This window comes from Spodoptera frugiperda, chromosome 3, assembly GCF_023101765.2.
Source record: "Spodoptera frugiperda isolate SF20-4 chromosome 3, AGI-APGP_CSIRO_Sfru_2.0, whole genome shotgun sequence".
Lineage (NCBI taxonomy): Eukaryota > Metazoa > Arthropoda > Insecta > Lepidoptera > Noctuidae > Spodoptera > Spodoptera frugiperda.
The window spans coordinates 3447175-3466210 of NC_064214.1; the positions used below are offsets into that span (position 1 = coordinate 3447175).

The 19036-nt window shown below is 36.7% G+C and overlaps 1 protein-coding gene across 2 annotated transcripts in view; it reads left to right on the plus strand.

Moving 5' to 3' along the window:
* The window catches only part of LOC118274260 (bumetanide-sensitive sodium-(potassium)-chloride cotransporter), a 30966-nt gene extending 12298 nt beyond the window's left edge, over positions 1–18668 (plus strand). Inside the window, exons 4-20 of one of the 2 annotated variants that reach the window (XM_035591704.2) lie at positions 2270–2350; positions 2581–2761; positions 3843–4102; positions 8589–8697; positions 9145–9284; positions 11779–12012; positions 12210–12441; positions 12596–12717; positions 13192–13327; positions 13971–14182; positions 14697–14938; positions 15029–15282; positions 15608–15786; positions 16123–16280; positions 16379–16521; positions 16726–16859; positions 17211–18668. In XM_035591704.2, the coding sequence (XP_035447597.1) occupies positions 2270–2350; positions 2581–2761; positions 3843–4102; positions 8589–8697; positions 9145–9284; positions 11779–12012; positions 12210–12441; positions 12596–12717; positions 13192–13327; positions 13971–14182; positions 14697–14938; positions 15029–15282; positions 15608–15786; positions 16123–16280; positions 16379–16521; positions 16726–16859; positions 17211–17324 (2931 nt within the window). In that variant the 3' untranslated portion in view covers positions 17325–18668. The remainder of the gene's footprint in view (positions 1–2269; positions 2351–2580; positions 2762–3842; positions 4103–8588; positions 8698–9144; positions 9285–11778; positions 12013–12209; positions 12442–12595; positions 12718–13191; positions 13328–13970; positions 14183–14696; positions 14939–15028; positions 15283–15607; positions 15787–16122; positions 16281–16378; positions 16522–16725; positions 16860–17210) is intronic. The other variant, XM_035591705.2, reaches the window with a different exon arrangement.
* Positions 18669–19036: the final 368 nt, after the last annotated feature.

Genomic DNA, 19036 nt, shown 5'->3' on the forward strand with positions numbered 1-19036 from the left:
ATAATTATATTGGGTATCTAATAATGTCGTATTGTCAATCAGGTTATTTTCAAATATTGCTGGATATAGCAGTAGTATGTCGTGGAGCTCGATTTTCATCACTTCGCATCCTCCATGATAAGGATTAGTTACTCCTTACAGTTGCTAGTCGCTATCCGCATTATTACAACGATAATTACCTATCTGATCTGACTGCACTATTATACAGACAATGCACAATAAACTTATATGGATATGATTTGTAAAGATAGCATTTAATGAAACTCCAGTCTGAGTACTAGATATAAATAAGCAGTATATGGTAACTAAATAGTAGGTATCCAATAAATAATTAATTTCGTCCGCCATTTAACTTTTTTATTCCCTGAAACTATATTTATATATACTTAATTCACTCAAACTTTGTACGAATTTGGTTTAGTCATAAAAAACATTTCTTTTTATGTATCTCCTGTTTTCCAGATATCGCTGAAAATCTTCATTTCAGATTGGGAAAAGTTTTATAATCAGTTTCGATTCACCATGCATCTTCAGTTTAAGCGTTATTAAATTAGTACATTTATAAATAAATACGAAATAAACTACTCTAAGAACAAAGCATCAGTAGCCCTTTCAAACGTTGGTCTTGCACACAATGCGGTGCATCTATTTTCTCCTGATTAATTGTGCCAACAAACCAAGCAGGTTTATGTGCATATTGCATTTATACAAACTGTCGGTAATAGACTAGTTTATGTTTCATATATCAGATTCAAAGAATGCCAAACTACTAATAAACGATAATACCTTAATAAGATGGACGTTGCCGTAAAAAGGACTTCTAAGGGAAATATTTTCCTAGAAAAAGAAAAGCGAGGTTAAAAAGTAGGTTTAATAATATTTTTCCAGATAGATATTCATTTTGTTCTAGTGCTTTTAATACAACTGCTGCCTGGTACCTTCGCGTAGAATTGATGTTTCCTAAGTACGAGGAATACATTACCTATACATATAATTAGTTTACGGACGGGACGGTAAAGCTAAGCTCGATCCACATTACATAGGGCTTTACAGTGTCAGGGAATACAGCTCTAATATTGTGTAATAAGCAGGATTGCTACATGAACGATGAAACAAAAGAATAAATATTATGTGCTCGTCATGGAAACATACGTACAAAAACAAAGGAATTGAAGTAAATCAGATACTTATTAAACAATAAACGATTGCCCACTAAGTTTAACAGCAAAGATAAGTATCGATAAGCCTTATAATGTTTTGCATGTGGAACAGGAAAATTGAGTATGCGGCGGATTCGACCGGTGCGATCCGGAGCAAGCCGCGCCGTACAAGCGGGCGCACTTGAGAGCTTGGCCAACGAACAACCACTCGCGTTACAATCTATACACTTTTTTACTTAGCCATAAATAATATGAGTACTTTTAAGTGTGTATATGTTATTTAAATTAAGGTTATATGTGTTAAAATGTTTTCGTACGATGGTATTTACTATAGAAATGTATTAGGCGAGGATCTAAAAGCTCTGGTGATGACGTCACGGCTGCGGGCTGACTTGACCCAAAATATTGAGTGATCTGTAATCTCGGTGCGCGGCTTGTTACATACAGCAGATGCAGCAGACAGTGATCATTATAATATGCATATTTATTATGCAAAACATTTTTCATCTGCGGAAATTTCCGTTGGCTACTGAATAAATGGGAAAACTTTATCTAAGTAACATTTAAATAAATATTTGGTTGAGAAAACTTTAATGTTTTTTCTCCAGTACTTTTCGTAAATAGTGTTTGGGATCGGCATTGAGTTTGAGCCAGATTTGGCTGTATGTCAATATTTTTCGTGGATCGACTACCCTCCACAATCCAATAAGGGTTATCACCCTTCCCAGTCTAATCTAAGTTTTCCGTAAGGATATAAACATAAATAGGTAATGTTTATTGTTATGTAAACAAAATAAACCTAATGGCGGTCACGAGACACGTTGATTCGCCACGTCTGGGAACAATACACAAGCGCATTGTTATGGCATAGATTATACACGAGTGCGGGACAGCCGGTTCCCATCATGGCGGCGAATGCCGTCACCTGCCACTCACCGGTCTGATTACATCCATGATAATCATCTGCATCACACACGACAGAAACAATAAATTTACTGATTTATGTTTACACATATTGTTGCCGATTAGATACACCTTTATTTTGCCATTAAATGGTCAGTCAATGACAAGAATCCATTAAATAAAATTAACGGTACATTTTGTTGCAGGACGAGAAAGTACAACAACAACAGACGAGAGATACAAAGTCACCGACACCTGCTATTGGAATAAAATTAGGATGGATTCAAGTAAGTTTATTCGTTTTTCAGGAACTATCATTTACTTACACATTTTTTCTTTCAAGATAAATCCTGATTCAAACTTACTTTCATAAAAAAGATTCCTGACATTTACTGATTGTAGTTCAAAACTTGTTTTATTCTTCTTTCTCTTAGAATTATTTACGTTTAAAAAGAGTCCTTTGCTAAATATTCTTTCAAGGTACAACGATGACATTAAAGCTATGATTAATTTCTAGGGTGTGCTGATACCATGTCTGCTGAACATCTGGGGTGTGATGCTATTTCTCCGCATATCCTGGGTAGTATCTCAAGCGGGTATCGGACTATCTCTGGTCATCATCGCCATATCTGCCTTCGTGTGTGTCATCACAACACTCTCCATGAGCGCTATATGCACCAATGGAGAAGTAAAAGGAGGTTTGCTAAAGTTTTTATATTTGTTTGTCAAAATTCAAATGTTTACCGGTTCTACAAGTCTGAGAGAAATTAAATTGTGTTCTAGATCAGTCGTAGGCAGAACCATCTAGTTGATGGATATTTTCTATTCTACAATCGATTCCAGAAGTTTTGTTATGATTGGTACATTTCTTTGTAAAATGAATCAAAGATAATTGAATTACGAATACTTATTGAGTGATAGTACATATCTTGGCATCTACACCAATAACTATTTATGCAGCGACGTGACTCATCGCCTGCTAGCAAGCGATTCTTGGGAATTCATTTTCGATTTCCACTGTTGCTTGCCGTTGCACTGTTTAGATTGGCATGGAATGGTCCGAGCCTTAAAGTCCTCGTAAAGCTGCTATTTATATAGCTGAGGCAAACGTCCTCAACTCCTCACCTAACTGCTCTCAAATTATAGCCTTGTCTGTCGTGTTTAGTTCTAAGAGTTACGGTATAGCTTAATGATCACTTCTCTCAGCTAGACTGTCATTAAATAGTCTTTGCTCTATTAGATAGGTACCAAATAGTTTCCACAGCCAGTTGTCTCCTGTCTTTACTGATTGACTTCGGCCTATTTACGACGTTGGATAACAAGTGCACCAAGGTTGAGCACGATGTAAACAATGAAGTTGTGGTTCCTTTAGCCTTTTGTGTGAACCAGAGAAAAGTAACGACTTAGTAACACAGTGCTACTAAATAATATGACGTCATTTACACAATAGGTCACAGTAATCTCTATTAAGATTAACATCTGCGACGTATGATCACGGAAGGTATACTATACAATACAGTCTTTCTATGTATGTTTGAATAACTAAAACTTGAGAATCATTTTGGGAAATCGGGTAGTGACGTAGGAAAGTCAATATGATAGGTGATTCAAAAATTAAACTGTATAAAATTTAGGACAAATTAAAGTGGTAAAAAAGTACACACTTTAGAAAGTGGTGCATAATCTGCTCTTTCAGAGATTTTCGTCTGTTATTGGGCTTAATGTTGCAAAGGGCAAACATGAGATAAAATTATTCCTAAAACAATTTTCATCCCACAGGTGGTATCTACTACATAATCTCAAGATCCTTGGGTCCTGAGTTCGGTGCTTCAGTGGGCATTATCTTTGCCTTCGCCAACGCAGTCGCAGCCAGTATGAATACGATTGGTTTCTGCGACTCCTTGAATGACCTTCTGAAGAGTTATGACCTGAAGATAATTGATGGTGGACTGAATGACGTCAGGATCGTGGGAGCCGTGGCGCTGGTCGTCATGTGCTTCATCTGTGCTGTTGGCATGGACTGGGAAAGTAAAGCACAGGTGAGTTTAGAATAGATTCAATACTGTTGATAAAAGTTGAACTAATACTATATAGTATGATTTGATACTATATATGACTTGAATGCTTTAAGCAAACTGATTCTTTACTTGTTTTTGGCGAGACAGATGTGTAAAGGCTTGGCTGCAATTCGAAGAAAACTTTCACTTACTTGCTCCTTTTCGTTTCGTAGGTGTTTAAGTTATACAAGAATTTGTTCCTTAAATATCTACTTAGCACTTTTATAACTACATGTAATTTTTTATTGTTGCCATAATCAATTCAATATCGTTATAATTCGTTGGACGATAAACATTTTTTCTAGACTGTTGATAGGACTAATAATAGATTTAATAGCCGACGAAATATTACGATTCACGGTCATGTTAATTGACTTTTTTACATAAATGTCCTATGGCTATAAATCAGGCCAAAATTCGTTCGCAGGTCACGAGCTTGTATTGCCAATTGCTAGAAATAGATTTCCTGATATGATTTACATCGATTCAACAATCATGCTCGCAGGCTTCAGTACACGTGCTTCACTTTAAATTGCACCGCGCACACCGCCCACCCACCGACTACAATGTGGCGCACTATTATAATAAAACTGTGGAATTTATTCCCATTTTCCATTTAATGTTATTGGAAGTTAAATGTATATGACGATATATCTAAAACATGAATAGCTAGACCACCTAGCCAGATTGTCCAAAAAAAAAACGTGTAGGTAGACTAGACGTGTAGTAAAATGAAAGTTTCATTGACGAATAGAGACAGTAGAACTTTCATTTAGCAATATTATGCTACAATGGCCCCAGGAGACGCTAACACTGCGATATTTAATGAAAGAAAACACGCAATACTAGGTACAGGGTGTTTAAAAAGCTCGTTCGATCCTCGTTGCGATAGCTTGCCAAGTTGTTCAGCCCCAATTGACCTCTCTCGATGTAAACAAACCGTCCTTCAACCCACAATCAATAGAGTATTCATTTACTCCCTGCGACCTCCAGGAAAATTGGATGAAATGTGTTATTCCATTACTACGTAAAACTTTGTACTTATCCACTGAAAATATGAACATTTTTACGCCACGTTTTCTATATGCGTGTACTAGTACTACAGGATTATGAAAGAGTTATTTTCATTTCATTCTTTGTAGCCTCGAGTAATGTGTAGTACTCGAATCTATTTGAACCTTGAAAATATAAAAATATGTAAACAATATTTACGATGAAACTCATTGCGTGGCGTTAGTATTACTTTTGTTCTTTTCGTAAGAAGTTCGAAGAAGTCTTTCAACAGGTTGGTGTTCGAATAGCGGTTGTATGTAAACATATACATGGGTACATATGTACCAAAAAACCGAAAACTTGTTTCTTTCTCTACGTCGATTACAGTCTGGTCACGTTTTTGAGCGAGCGGCAACTTTGTTAATCCTAAATTTCTAAAACACGTGATCTCTAGACCATTTCTAATGGTCTAAATTTTGTTGCTTTTATATTAACGATCCTAAACAAATTAGTAGGTATCCGCGTTTATTATAAGCAGCTCAACAGGTTTCAGTACAAATTGTGAACATACCTACAGCGGAAAATACAAATTGCTTCAGTCGTGCAAATAAACTGAGTATCAGTACGGTCTAACAACGTGATAGGTACATAAAGGGACAAATAATAAAATAACAATGCATGCATTTCTATTGCACGTCATGTTACTGTCCACCGCTCGTCACATTGCACTGTTAGCGAGCAGCGAAGTCTTTTAGCAAACAAACAATTACATGCTGCAAACAAGGATAGTTATGGACAGAGCATTTATCGGAACTGTATTAACTTTTACAAGCAATATAAATAATGATACCTATTTCCTTATAGCAGACTAGTTTCTTACAGCGGCTTTGCCCGCGTTCGCAGTGGACAAGGTTTGAGTTGACTTGGGTTATCACCCTGTCACCCTAATCCGTTCAGTAGTTTCAGCGTGATTGACGGACAAATACCTAAACAAACTTTCACATTTATAATATTAGTCTGATGTATACGGTATTGTTATTTGATAGTTTTACTTAAAATAGTGCTTATTTGGTAAATCATTAAGCTTTTGAGAAGGAAGAAGAGTATAGACGTTGTAGGATTTTTATCTCACTAAAATGCTCCTGATACTAGTCGCAAGATAGACCTCATTTAAAAGATAACCCTGTTACCTACAACATGCACGTAATGACGTATATAAAACATGTCATGTTCAAGTAAAATAGAATTTTATTTCCATTTCATTCCGTATATCATATGATGAAGCACAAAGGACGATGGCAAATGTCGTCATATCCTGTGAGTTAATAACATTAATTGAGTATAAGCAAGTATTGTGGAACTCTCCGCAAATTATAGTCGAAAGTACTTAATCCACGGGTTGTTCGTGAATTAGCTTTTTGTCTGATTGCCTTTCATTTGTATGGGTTGGCACGCAGTGTTGGTTTTCGGCTCTGAACGTCCACCCGGGAAATTACTTTAAAAGGTTTTATTTTAATTAGTATGATGACACACAAAACCTTTTTGGTCCTTTGAGCACGTCTTGAATTCCACTATTTAACTAAGGAAGCAGTTATTTTCATTAGGTCATTGTTAGGTCACCCACAAGACCTGATTAAGGTCGCAGGGAACCGTTGGATGCAGGTCGCTTCCGTCCGGCCCATCTGGAAGTCATTGGGAGAGGTCTATGTTCAGCAGTGGACGTCTTATGGCTGATATGATATGATGATTGTTAGATCTCTTGACGAAGAAGTTTTAGCTGAGGATCTGACATGAATACCTCTAACGAACCCTAATAGGTACGGAAATAATATAAAAAGATGGAGTTGATGATGATCATTTTAGAAGCGGAATCGTCTCTAATTATCAACCTCGAATTGCAATTCTGTGTGTCTGTCACACGCAGAATTCGAGACTTTTAATCTAAAAAGGAATATTGGTAGATTAGATTTAGATTTCAGCCATGATAGTCCTACTGCAGGCCAAAGGCCATCCTACCTTCCTTCCACTCCTCTCTGTTTAAAGCTTTTTTGCGGCCAATCCTTGGTACATATAGCATAATTAGTAATGAAGTTGTGTCATAGAAACGACTGTAGTTTACATCTGTACACTGTAGTTATTCTCGGAACATATTTCGGAAGCAGGGTTTATATGCACGGAGAGCTAGTAGCGACCTTACCCAATTCAAAGTCCAGTTTTAAAATAGCTGTTGCTTAAAGGGCGGGTAAACAGTTACTGATTCGCCTGTGATAAATGATACCTATGATATGAAGTGGTGAAAAATGGGTGTACATTGTATAGCGGCATTTCGTGCCGTAATGTGCACCTCTGCCTACCGTGACGTTGTATGTATAATATGATACCTATTTGGAAGGAAAAAAATTGAATGCTATTAATATCGCTTTTCTTCTCTATTACATGCAATTTGCTAGAAAAGAAAACCATTAAACTCTCATGACTTAATGATTACGGTACATTTAGGGCTCATTTCACCACTGCCAGTTCGTTAGCTTACTTGACTTGACACATCTTTTGAAACCCTATCAGTGGGTGGGTTACTTATCGGTACATATGGCTACTACTACTAAAAATAATTACTTTTTAGAAGTCGGTTATTTTTTTTTATTTTATGAAAGAATCGAACGTCAATGATCAACGGAAATTTAACTAGACATGGTGATGTCGTTTCAAAAGTGCCTAAATAAGGATTGATTGAAATAAATGCTTTGACTTTGACTCTGACTTTGATGTCTTAAAATACATATAACTCAATAATGGTAATTGCTTGCATTATATTCATTTGAACATTTTAAATCTTTCGTCTATCAACAACATTAAAGCAGGGACCTAATTGATATCGTCCTACACATGTTTCATGTGGTTCAATGGTAAATACAGTTTACCATTGCTACGTAAACAAACATGGTTGGCTGATAATAATAAACACACAACTCCATACAGATTTAATGATTTACAAGAATTATTGCAAATACACACACATTTTGTTGTTCTAAAGCTATGTTCACAGTTCAGTTTGTATTTTGTCGGAGATTATTTAGATGATAGATTATTATACGTAGGTAATATAATTTATTGTTGTTTCTTTTGGGTATTGAATTTTTAAGGTTATTAAAAATTTATTAACCTACCTATAAATGATGATCGATTTAAATAAAATTCTACTCTGTTGGCATATTACAAAAATAATAAGAAATAGATGTAGCGGTTTGGTTGCATCATCATCGTATTTACGCAAGAAATGTAGAAATATGGATTCACATTCACATCTCAAAAAGGGGAAATACAAATAACAGCCAAATTTGGAAATACCGGTCCCCAAGTTGCTGAACTCTGATTTTGAAATACCAATGAATGAAGAAGCCATTTAATGTTTTCCTCAAAATATACTTTCGAATTAAAAACAAACTTTTACAAACATTTTTTTTGTTGTCCACAGAATTTCCTGATAGCCATTATCGTGGGGGCTATGGTGGACTTCGTAGTCGGCACTATAATGGGGCCGACTAGCGATCAGGAAATAGCCAATGGATTCGTCGGACTAAGCTGTAAGTACTTATAGAACCTATCTTCAAGTTTCGTGTCTGATGACGTCATACAATTAGTCATTTAGGTACCAGATGATATAATTTGAGGAAAAGTTCTTTATTGTATGATTAAGTGGGAAAATACTGATAGATACCTTGGAGGTGTGAGCAATAAGGTTACGGTGACCGCTTACAATCAGACAGTCCGTAAGCTTTATGAGTACACCATACTGAGTGTACCATACTTTTATAAACTCCTAGTTAGATTAGCTAATATCTACATAAAACATTTCCTTGATCGTCTAATAAAAATAGTGAAAATTCTAATTGAATCGAATAAATCAACCTCCTAAAAAAAACTCTAGTGAATAGTTTACTCTAGTATAACCTCGGCCTAACATTAGTAACGAATTATAATGTTTATACAACAAGCAGTCAATGTTTATAAGAGTTTCCTCTCAATTCCAGCGGCCACGCTGTCGGCCAACTTCAAACCAGACTTTCGGTTCAGCGAGGGATTGAACCAGGACTTCTTCAGCGTATTCGCCATATTCTTTCCCTCTGTCACCGGGATACAAGCCGGAGCTAACATTTCTGGAGATTTGAAGGTATGGAATGTATAAAACTTATTTCTTTTTAAAGTTGTTTAGTTATGTTTGCAATATCTCAAGAAAATAAGCTTAGAAGATAGATTTGTCTTTTCTTTTTTTTTTATTTTTAATGGGTCGACGTTTGGCTGCTATCTCGCCTGATGGATGGTAAAGCGTAATGAGATAACAAACAATCTATAATTATGAGTTGAGGGATGATTGAATAGTCGAAACAAGTCGGCTATTCTGTAATTGTCAATTCGAAGTGAACTCGATCGTGGTCCGTCATGTCATTGGTTGTGAGAATATTCTCAACCAATGACGGGCGAGAATAGCCTCGCTGTTCTTCGGTTTATGAAGCAGAACCGATCGCAGTAAAGCAAAGTTTAATCTACCTATTATATTTTTATATCTATGAAAAGTTATATCAAAAATACTAAAAACGACATTGTACAGGTAACATTATTACCTATAAATAATATTGATTGTTATGATATTATAAACGTCCCCGTAATGAAACAGGAACAGACTGTTCTATATTAAGGGCACTGCTACCACTTTCGTAATTGTTTCGCGGATATCGTGTTAATTGGTTCTTGGATATACATAGGTACTTCCCTTCTACTATTATTATTATTATATTCCCAGAACACCTTTGTAGGGCCATCCTACGCCTTTACAAGTAGGTTCCTATTTATTAATATCTAAAGTATGGGTGTATTATTAGTCTATTAAACAATCAATTTTGTTTAACGGAAAACTGTCCTGATCATGTACTGCCCTAGATCATAGGTAACACACATAGATACATCGAGATTTCTTTCTTATACTGAAAAAAATATGTGAAACAAAAATTACTATGAAATGAATTTCAGTGACCACACCAATACAACCAGTATAAAAAATATGATTAAAGAAGAAATATTAAACAAATAAATAGAATCCCTATTTAAAGCCGGGGTAGTATATCCGCACGTGGTATTGCAATCGATCCGCGAGCAATGTTTGCGAAGCGGAGCACGCACGCCCAGCGTCCACATCCCTTGGTCCCGTACTCCATACATTCTTTAGCACGTGTATTCAGTGTCATTGACAGCAAACCGTGACGTCATCACTGCTATACGTCACGGGCTTACGGCAAACAAATGAATCATTAAAATACTAACAACATCGACCGATGCTAACTGTCGCACTCAGAGACATTTAATGATTACTTAAACTATTCCTTAGTAACGATTTTGTATCGAAAACCATTTCTAAGGATTGGATTAAGTAACCATTAAATGACTCTCAGTACGGCGGTAAGACATTTTATTGAAAAAGATGTTCATAAACATGTACTTGTTTGTTTGACAATGAAAAATGTAAATAGGTATCTAAGTATATATTTTATAGTGAGTAGACCATAAAACAACGACTGAAATGATATTAAAAAATCAATTAATACTATCAAGAGTTGTAATGTATAGCCATAAATGCAAATTTGCTATCATCAACATAAATATAATGTTCTTTATTTTATACATTTGTAAAGGATTTGAATATTAATTAGGGATGAATATAAAATGTATTATTATTTAATTTGTATCGGTCTTCTCAAACACGTATTCGTGATGAATGTTTGCACGGGGAAGCACACGCATTGTGCACGTGACGTCAGTGGCCAGTGTCACTGTGTCACTCTCAGCGCAGCGTGTCATCATAGCTACCCTGAGTGATACGTGACGTCATACCACACAGGACACGGAGGAAAAATATGTTGACCAAAACTCGATTATTGCATCGCACATACACCTCAATTGTTCTTGGACATGATTTTTGCCCCACATAATTGAGATATTGAAACATCTGCACGATTTGATGGGGCAGATTGTCAAAACTGAATCTAGCCAGATTTTGATGCCACTCCGGGGTAATAGTCAATAGCAATGTCAAACAATCGAATCATACAAAGACGTGATGCGAGCAGTAACAATATTATTTGAAAGTTCAATTAATGTGTTAAATTCGCGTGGCACAAATCGAATGAAACGAGCTCAACGCGGAGTTCAATTTAATTAACCTCGCAATTTTTTCGGTGTCTTGTTCCTTGGCTTGAAGACTCATCGATTCATTAAAATCAATTGATATAGTGTCCGCTGTGAGTCAACTCTATTCCTGCCAAACGATAAATGATAAACAAGATATACAATAACACTCAATTCTGGGAAAGTAAGTTAGTTCATCGAAGCCGGGACGGGTATTTTTATTTACGGGGCCATTCATTTCTTCCCCGTAAATTAAGTTAAATCGGTAGAACACTGTAAATATTATTAAAGAGGATGACTTCATCAATGATTCTTGAAAGGTGATCTTTGGTCAATTCAAAACTCTTAAAATAAATAATCTAATAAATCACAATTTACTTTAGATAGCCTCCAAAATCTCAAATGAAACACATACTACTTCACACTATTTTTACCTTTTGAATTTTATATTTAACTTTTGAATATAAAAATTGGAAAATTTGCAGGACCCAGCGTCTGCCATTCCCAAAGGCACACTACTAGCGCTGCTCATATCTATGGTGAGCTATGCATTGATGGTGCTGTTCTCTGGCGGTGGTGCCCTGAGGGACGCCAGTGGGAACCTGACGGACCTGGTATTTGCCAACGGCACTGTTGTTGACTACAGCGGTTTAGCCAGCTGCATCACTAATAACGGCACTGAATTCAACTGTAAATATGGACTGCACAACAGTTACTCGGTAAGTTTTACAGGCACATTTATAAGATACGAGATCTAAAATCAAGTAGTTTTTCATTCTCATGCCATTTTCGTAACTGGTTTTGGGCTGAGTCTTAACTAAACTCTGCTCAATATCAGTTCTGCGGAGAGCCTAAATCAAATTGTTTTCCTAATTATTTTTCTTTAGACCAAAATTTAATTCTCCATTATCACCAGGTCATGCAACTGATGTCGGCTTGGGGTCCATTTATCTACGGTGGTTGTTGGGCAGCCACGTTATCCACTGCTCTGACCAACCTGCTGTCTGTGCCACGTCTCATCCAAGCGCTGGGCACCGACCGAATATACCCTGGACTCATTTTCTTCTCCAAGCCCTATGGGAAGTACGGAGAACCATACAGAGGATACGTGCTTACTTTCTTCGTATCCTTGCTCTTTCTGCTTATTGGTAAGTTGTAGGAGTAAAACAGTGTGTTTTTCAAGTAAACCGTCTTAATTATTTCCTCAAATTCAAAAGCCTTTTTTAAACTTTAAACTAAACAGAATATTAAATACAATGTATAGAGAGTGTATCTAAATCAAATACATATTTTGTTCCACAGCTGATTTGAACACGATAGCACCGCTGATATCGAACTTCTACCTCGCATCGTACGCCCTCATTAACTTCTGCACCTTCCACGCGGCACTCGTGCGACCGCTGGGTTGGCGACCTACTTTCAGAGTAAGCACAACCATAAATATCATACCTACATTGTTATTCAACGCTAAATTCAATAACAATGAATCATACACAAAAATACAATAAACATCCCAAGGGTTTTCAAGGGTACACAGGTATCACTAACCGACTATTAATCTGAAATCTGATTGCTAATATACCTTATTTTATTTAACCATAATGTCGTTTTTAAATGTATAATCTTATCAAATACTCCTTCACTTTTACGTACATAATACAGTATTCAAAAGTTGAATGAAGCTGCTTTTGATTGAATTTATTCGATAAGTTTCGACTTTAGGCAAGCAACAACAAGCATATATACTTAGGTATATTAGCAAACCAGTTTCATTCATTTAAATCCTAAAGATATTCTGCCGAAACGAGGTCAACAGCATTTATTTTAAAAAGAAAGCTATTTTATCACTTGTAGATTTTTATGTTTCAAAGTTGTTCATCATTTTCCTTTACTTGCAGTATTACAACGTTTGGCTGTCTCTCATCGGGTTCCTAAGCTGTGTGGCCATCATGCTGCTCATCAGCTGGGTCATGTCCCTAGTGACCTTCGCCATCTTCTTCACTCTCTACCTCATCGTACACTATAGAGATCCTGGTTAGTATTAAAAGTACTAACTTATCCTTCAACAGGTCTGCTTTTTGTTCTAGTAAATAAAAAAATGTTTTATTTAAAAGTCACAGAAGAAAATAGCTCTTAACAATGAGCTCCTAGTGCTCTATAAAAGCAATAGTAGTGTTTTAACAACAGCGTCCGTATCACCGCCCACACATGTACGTAGGCTAGGCACCTATGTACATATACGTAGTAACTAAGCTAAACCATAAAGTGTAAGTGGAATAACGAGAATAGCCGATGTTGACCCGATCTAAATCCGGACTGGACGTCTGAACTCCATGAATGATTGCATCATTGGCTCCTTACTCGCACATATTTGATGCATATCGGTAACCTCCGTACGTTACAACGTTCCTTTGTATATAATCCCGTTTCCGAAAGTTATTATAAAACGAATTCTCTACAGTATTGGCGCGTGAACCAATGTGAGTCATTCTGTACAGATTTTGTGAAAGGATTCATTTGTTTTAAACCACGTGATAACTATACTTATTTTGATGGTAATTTATGCCAATTACGAACGTAAAATCAAAAGTATTTTGTGAGGTTGTCAACAAATGCATCTTCTAAAAATATTTAAATTAAACGTTTTAGTAACACTGGTTTTACAACATATTTACAGACGTAAACTGGGGTAGCAGTACTCAGGCCCAAATATACAAGACAGCTCTGTCGAGCGCCTACAACTTGGCGAAGACAGGCGAACATGTGAAGAACTACTGGCCACAATTACTGGTGCTGGCAGGTCGGCCACAGTCGCGACCAGCGTTGGTTGACCTGGGCAACCTCATCACAAAGGCTGGCTCGCTGATGATAGTGGGAGACATATCACAGGTATCTATATATTAATACGTGATGCAAAAACTTTCGGAACCTTTTTACGAAAATTGCGCGGACGTAGGAGCATAAAATTTGGTACACTTATAGTTTATGTGTAGGAGAAGTGAAAAATGCTAATATTTTTCAAAAATAATGCTTATAAAGTACATTAAATCAATAAATAAAACATTACACACACTACCATGCATAGCATCGTATTTGACAAAATGTCAAAATTGACAGACATTGCGATGATATTCTCACGTCTCATATGAAAAGAGGTTTCTCATTGAAGGAGGTTTGGTTATTCATGATCCGCCGGAATATATTAATTTGAATTTCACAAAACTAATAGCAATTTGTGAAATAAAAATTATCCTTAAACGTATGGAAAGTAGTATTGTAAATTAAATCGTATATGGTCGAATTTCGACCACTACGCGACCACTAGTAGTTAGAAAACACTAAGCCTAAACATTTCAACGTGCACCGTTAGTCAGATAAGTAATGTAGACACGACTAATTGCAGGAACGCGTGTCATACAAAGAGCGGTCAGTGCGCTTGCGTGCTGATGCGGAATGGCTGCGGCTACGCAAGGTGCGCGCGTTCTGCTCGCGCGTTCACGGCTTTGGTTTCGAAGCTGGTGCGCGCGCACTCGTGCAGGCTGCTGGCGTCGGCCGCCTTGCACCCAACGTGCTGCTCATGGGCTACAAGGCTGACTGGACTACCGCACCAGCTGAAGATCTAGTCGCTTACTTTAATGTGCTGCAGTAAGTTTACCATTCCTTTTTACTCAAGAAATATCACTGTCTATCACAATAACTTGATAAATGTCTATCAATATCACTTGTTCTGTGCAGTACTGCATTCGAGAGTCGTCTAGCAGTGGCGATAGTGCGTGTATGCGGCGGACTGGACTACGGTGCACTGAGTGCTGAGACGGCAGCCAGCAGCTCGCTGACGGGCACGTCGAGCGGGTCGCACGACGAGCTGCGCGTGCGGCGCGCGCCACTCATCATGCACGCGGACTCCGACCTCGACATCACGCGCGCCGCCAGCGCCGACCAGCCGCGACACAACCTCTCCAGTACGTTGTCTCTAGATGCTACTGATAGTAAGTACTGCACACCCAACTCTGGATGGTGGTGGTACTAGCTTATCTAATACAGTCCTTAGAATTAATAGATATAAGATACAGCTGCCAACATTCATGGAATCATCAGGACACATTATTAAAGAGTAAGTACTTACTTTTAATAAGGCCGATATACATGACTTTTATTTACGACGCAATAAAAGTAAGTATGAGTAACTAAAAACCTAACATTTTCCGGAATTGTTCCGGTAAAACACAACAGCACAAGGACGTGCTGTTCATTACTAAAGGTCACGCACACGATTTCCGCTGATCATTTTCCTTATCAAATGTTTCTGCACAGGTATACTGACGTTGTCGACATCACGGTCGTTCACGATATCCGAAACCAACAGCACGAAAGAACGAAAGAAGAAAGACAAGAAGAATGATATGCACAGACAGATTGTGTACAACACGTCCACTGGCTTGGAGTTGTCCAAAGACCAGTTGTCACAGATGACAATATTCCAAAGGAAGCAGGTAAATTACCAACTCATGAGATCATTTATTATTATACTAGCTACTTCCGCGCGGTTTCACCCGCTCTGCTCGGCTCCTATTGGTCATAGCGTGATGTTTTATAGCCTATAACCTTCCTCGATAAATGCGCTATCCAGCACAAAAAGAATTATTCAAATCGAACCAGTAGTTTCTGAGATTAGCGCGTTCAAACAAACAAAGAAACAAACAAACTCTTCAGCTTTATAATATTAGTATAGTATTAGTATAGTATAGATAAAAAAAAATAACCGCTACTACTAAACAACAGAATTTCATTTCTCACGACAAATACTAAATTCTCGAATATTTATCCAGGAGGCAGGTACCTTGGACGTGTGGTGGTTGTACGATGATGGTGGGCTGACGATCCTGCTGCCCTACATTATCTCGCAGCGTTCCACTTGGGGTAACTGCAAGCTGAGGATCTTCGCGCTCGCCAACAGACTGCACGAGATGGAGCTTGAAGAGAGAAAGTAAGTAATAGAAAGTACATGGTATTTTGAACATCACAATTACATTCAGGAATCAATGTCCACGAAATATTCCAATATTTAAAACTTTTATTTTCTAGTATGGCTAACTTACTGGCGAAGTTCCGCATAGACTACTCTTCACTAACGATGGTGCAGGACATCACAGACCCGCCGCAGCCCGAAACCACGAAACTTTTTGAAGATATTACCAAAAAGTTTACTGAAGAATCTGCCAATCCAGGTAAGGGTGATAACAATTTATTAGTTGAAAAATATTGTTGAAGGTTGTTATTTTAGGAAGACTCAATAGTTGAATGGGGTTTTGCACAGGGGGTAACTACTTTATGAAAATCATTGTCTTGATGGTTCCTTTGAACTTTAAAATACAGAAAAAGGGATTCCCTATCCTCAAAATTTTAATACCAAAATATTTTTTCTATTGCAGACTGTTGCATCAGCGAAACGGAACTACTTACGTTAGCAGAGAAGACGAAACGGCAGCTGAGGCTACGCGAACTGTTGCTGGCCAACTCCAAGGACGCTCGTCTAGTCGTCATGTCCCTACCTATGCCTAGGAAGGTTCGTATCCAAATCTAAACTGATCCTTATCTATTTACTTGACAATTTCCTGATCTATATCTTCCTTGTCTTAAAATTGTATTCCTGCTATTCATTCTCTAATTCTTTTCTGCTATCTTGGTCCGTGTAGACGGTATGTATTGTGCTTGTAGAAAAATAGAAATCTATTTGTCGCAACCACGGGAATCTATAGAAAACCTTTCTAAATATGCTTACCAATTTTTTTTTACTTTACTATCTAGCCTTAAATTTTCCTACGTTTAAAACTTTCTTATTTTTATTAAGCTTGTAGCTTATTTCTGCAAAAAGCTGAATCATAAGAGTTATATTTTCTCTATTGTTACATCGCAGGGTTCAGTGTCTGCTCCTCTGTACATGGCGTGGCTGGAGATGATGAGCCGCGACATGCCGCCCATGATGTTCGTGCGTGGCAACCACACCTCCGTGCTCACCTTCTATTCTTAAATTATTCTATTAAGTTACTGTTACTACTACAGATATATACTAATCAATAGTACGAGTACTTACCAGAATCCGTAACGTCATAGTTACTGCAGATTTTTTGCTGATGTGGCCATGTAAATGGTTCTTTGCGAATAGCGATCTGTACTTACCACCAGTAAATTCATAGACTGTCATTTCTTAAATGATTACTTCAATATTTTGTATTGAAGCCCTCTGAGAAAAGATATCAAGTACAATTTAAAAATATAATTTACAAGTCAATGCATGCATGAGTTCCAAGTTTTAGATACCTTTGACTGCATGTTTTTATCTACGTATTAGGGTGACTGTGACACTATAGATATAATATATGTTTTTATGTAATAGAAGTACATTTTCGACAATGCAATTTTTTTAGTTACCGTTACTAACAGTACAATTTTAAAAAAGCAACAGTTACTACCTATAATATTTACATTCAAGAACAATTTTGTACTTATCATGAAAATACAGCATTTTATCATTAATGTTAAGACACTAAATAGGGCAAATACTTAGTTAGTGTTACTTAGTACTTAGTGTTAATTAGATTAAGTGAAAACATCGTAGGTTTAAGGTTTTAAATGAACCAATAAAATGAACAAAATGTTTTACCAAAGCACAATACAAGTATTATGTAATAATTATTTATGTCTGTAATTTAGAAAATGTATTTTGTTATCTTAGAGACGAACAACGCACTAAGAATCACATTATTTTGACTCAAACTTCAGTAACATAATTACCTTATTTGGGCATTTAGGGATAGATTTATTGTTTAGAGCCTGGATCTTATGCACCTACAAAGTGGACAAGTTACTTAAACGCAACAATTTTTATTTTAATAGAACATAGTTTAGACAGAGCCCAATATCAATCCCTGTGGAACACATATTATACACAGGGCCCAATATCGATCCCTGTGGAACACATATTATACACAGGGCCCAATATCGATCCCTGTGGAACACATATTATACACAGGGCCCAATATCGATCCCTGTGGAACACATATTATACACAGGGCCCAATATCGATCCCTATGGAACACATATTTTCTATTATGTTTTATTTTATTAGCGTCTATGTACTTTTTATAATTTATTAAAAATTAAGTTAGATATAAGCGATTTGTGATTTACTTTCGAATCTGTTATTTTTATAGTTCATTAACTTAAATATAATTTTAAATATTTATTACTTAACTCACACTGTATGCTCTCAATGCTGCGATGGAGACATTGTGTTTAACTTATTTCAATCCATTTTATTTTAATAGAAAGACAATCCAATTTTTGCAATAAATTATAATTATCAATATTTAAATGTGTATAGTTTTATTTTAATGTGAAATCATTTCATTTCATCCTTTTAAAACCAATTTGATTTATCAATCATTATATGAATCATCACGCTTTTTATCCTCAAATGGGTTGGCAGTGGTGCATATTACGGCATGACATGCCACTGTACAATGTAAACCCACTTTTCACCATTTGTGCTATAAGTCCCATGTAATAGGGGGGGGGGGGGAACCTATTGCCATTTTATCAATTACTTGGCCAACAATCTACTAAATAACGTCATCCACCAATCATCTATATTACAAGAATAGTCTATGTACTACCTTTTCTTCTACAGGGTGACTTTGAATTCGACGTATTCCTCTCGGGAGGTGATAATACAACTAATTT